The sequence below is a fragment of the Apaloderma vittatum genome, unplaced genomic scaffold (assembly GCF_000703405.1).
Source record: "Apaloderma vittatum isolate BGI_N311 unplaced genomic scaffold, ASM70340v1 scaffold20711, whole genome shotgun sequence".
In the NCBI taxonomy this organism is placed as follows: domain Eukaryota; kingdom Metazoa; phylum Chordata; class Aves; order Trogoniformes; family Trogonidae; genus Apaloderma; species Apaloderma vittatum.
This window is the reverse complement of record NW_009697611.1, coordinates 2,843-4,969: the sequence shown is the minus strand read 5'-3', so window position 1 is coordinate 4,969 and position 2,127 is coordinate 2,843. Positions and strand designations below refer to the sequence as shown.

Below are 2,127 nucleotides of genomic sequence, written 5' to 3'. Positions count from 1 at the left end.
GGAAGACTTCAGAGAAGGAGACTCCACACCCTCTCTGAGGGCTCTGTCACCCTCACAGCAAAGAAATTTCTCCTCACATTGAGGTGGAACTTCCTATATTCTAGCTTACACCCATTATTTCTTGTTCTATTGCTGGGCACTACTGAGAAGAAATTGTCCCCTTCCTCTTGACAGATATTTATATACGTTAATAAGATCTCCATACTTTAATAAGATCTCCATACTTTAATAAGATCTCCATATGTTAATAAGATCCCCCAAACTGAACCCATCACATCTTTTTTTTTTTTTTTGCTCAAGGGCAATTCAGAGTTTCATCCCTTTTCTCCTGACATCACCTGTCCCATCCAACCAGATTCTTACTCATCTCCTGGTGCAATTTAGCATCTAGCTGGGGTGAAACTGGTACCAAGGGAGGAAAACCAGCTCCAGGCCGTGTGGTGCCGCTGGGTGGGCTGGTCTCTGGCTCCTGGGTGCAGGGTCTGGCTTTGTTTTCCTCCCGGACAAGGTGACCGTGCTGGCGGTCACATCTCGCGCACATGATGCTGTGACGGAGGCCAGGACGCCCGGTCCAGCATTTCTGATGCAACCCAGCATGGGTGACCTTGGCATCATTCAACCAGCGACGTCCTGAACTGGTCTTTCTCCGAGGTGGTCCCAGTTTCAGCCCCTTGCTGGTCCCAGTTCCGTGGGCAGTACTGGGGCAGATGGAAGCAGATAAGACATGGACGTGTTGGAGCAGGTCCTGAGGAAGACCATGAAGATGATGAGGGGATTGGAGAACGTCCCCAGTGAGGGGAGAGTTGGGGTTGTTCAGCCTGGAGAAGGCTCCTTCTGGAAGGGAAACCTTCCAGTTCTTTATGGGGAAAGCTGGGGATCAGTGTCAGGGAGTGTAGCGAAAGGTTTTAAACTGAAAAAGAGTAGATTTAGATTAGGTGTTAATATAAAATTCTTCACGTTGAGGGTGGGGAGACACTGGAACATGTCGTCCAGAGATTTTGTGTCTGCTCTATCACCGAACATGTTCAAGGCCAGGTTGGAGCAACCTTGTCTAGTGGAAGATGCCCCTGCCCACGGCACGGGATCGGACAAGACGGTGTTGAACGTCCCTTCCAACCCAAACCATTCTATGATCCGTGATTCGAAGCCGCTCCTCCACCACGCTCTGCCCAAGCTGACCCCCTCCCGGCATCTCCGTGCCCTCTCCAGCTCACCAGCCCCCTGCAGACAGCAACTCCGCAGCAGGACAAGGAGGGTCCAGAGTAAACCCAGTACCGCAGGTGCCCCAGGGACCAGGAAAATATCAGCCTGGCCAGCTAGAGCCAACTGGAAAATAAGTGTTTTTACCGAAAAGATCGTGATTTACACCACAGATCCTCCTATGGTTGGCCTGGATAACATGTGGGTGGCCAGATTTGGAGGGGAAACGACCACAGCCTCCACTGTGTCCCCTTCACCAGCCCCCCTAGTGCTTCCCCCTTAGGACACAGAGGAACTGGAGGCTTCTCTCCCAGTCCCAGTGTGCCGCGAGCATCCTTGCGCCCCCGCTGCGGCGTTTGACCCCCGTGGCAGATGGAGAAACCTCAGCTTGACGTTTTCCCCCCCCTTACACACCTCGTCTCCCTTAAGGTCATTGCGATAACCGCCCCCCGAAACCGTTTGCCTTGCTTATCGGGGACGCCGACCGAACAAACACGGCCGGGGATATAAGGAGCCGGAGCTGGGACCAGCGGCACAACTCGGCGCAGCTCTTCGCCTCGGTTGCTACCTGCTAGCAGTCGCCATGAAGCTGCTCCTGCTCCTCAGCTTGGTGGCCTTGTCCCAATGCCTTGTCTCCAGGTGAGCATCGGGGTGTCGAGGTACCTGGAGGGGGGGAAAGCAAGTCGGGTACCCAGCTCCTGGCACGCAACAGGCATGGGAGGGGGGGACAATCTTTGGCTGTATTCAAGGCTCCCCATAGCGAGGGCCACCACCATGAGTGCACAATGGGGGTACCCGCGTCCCCACTCGGCTGCGACTAACGGGTGGGCTCTCCTCTCCCACCCAGGGTCCCTCTGAAGAGGGGCAAGTCCCTGCGGCAGGCCCTGCAGGAGCGGGGTTTGCTCGACAGCTACCTGAAGCAGCACC

General features: G+C 54.9%; 1 protein-coding gene across 1 annotated transcript in view; it reads left to right on the top strand.

Annotated features, from left to right (window-relative positions):
* The first annotated feature begins 1,783 nt into the window (after positions 1–1,783).
* The window catches only part of LOC104280144 (pepsin A-2/A-3-like), a 2,678-nt gene continuing 2,334 nt past the window's right edge, over positions 1,784–2,127 (top strand). Inside the window, 2 exon segments of the mRNA XM_009877709.1 lie at positions 1,784–1,839; positions 2,048–2,127. The exon segment at positions 2,048–2,127 is cut by the window's right edge and continues 23 nt beyond it. Of these exon segments, the coding sequence (XP_009876011.1) occupies positions 1,784–1,839; positions 2,048–2,127 (136 nt within the window).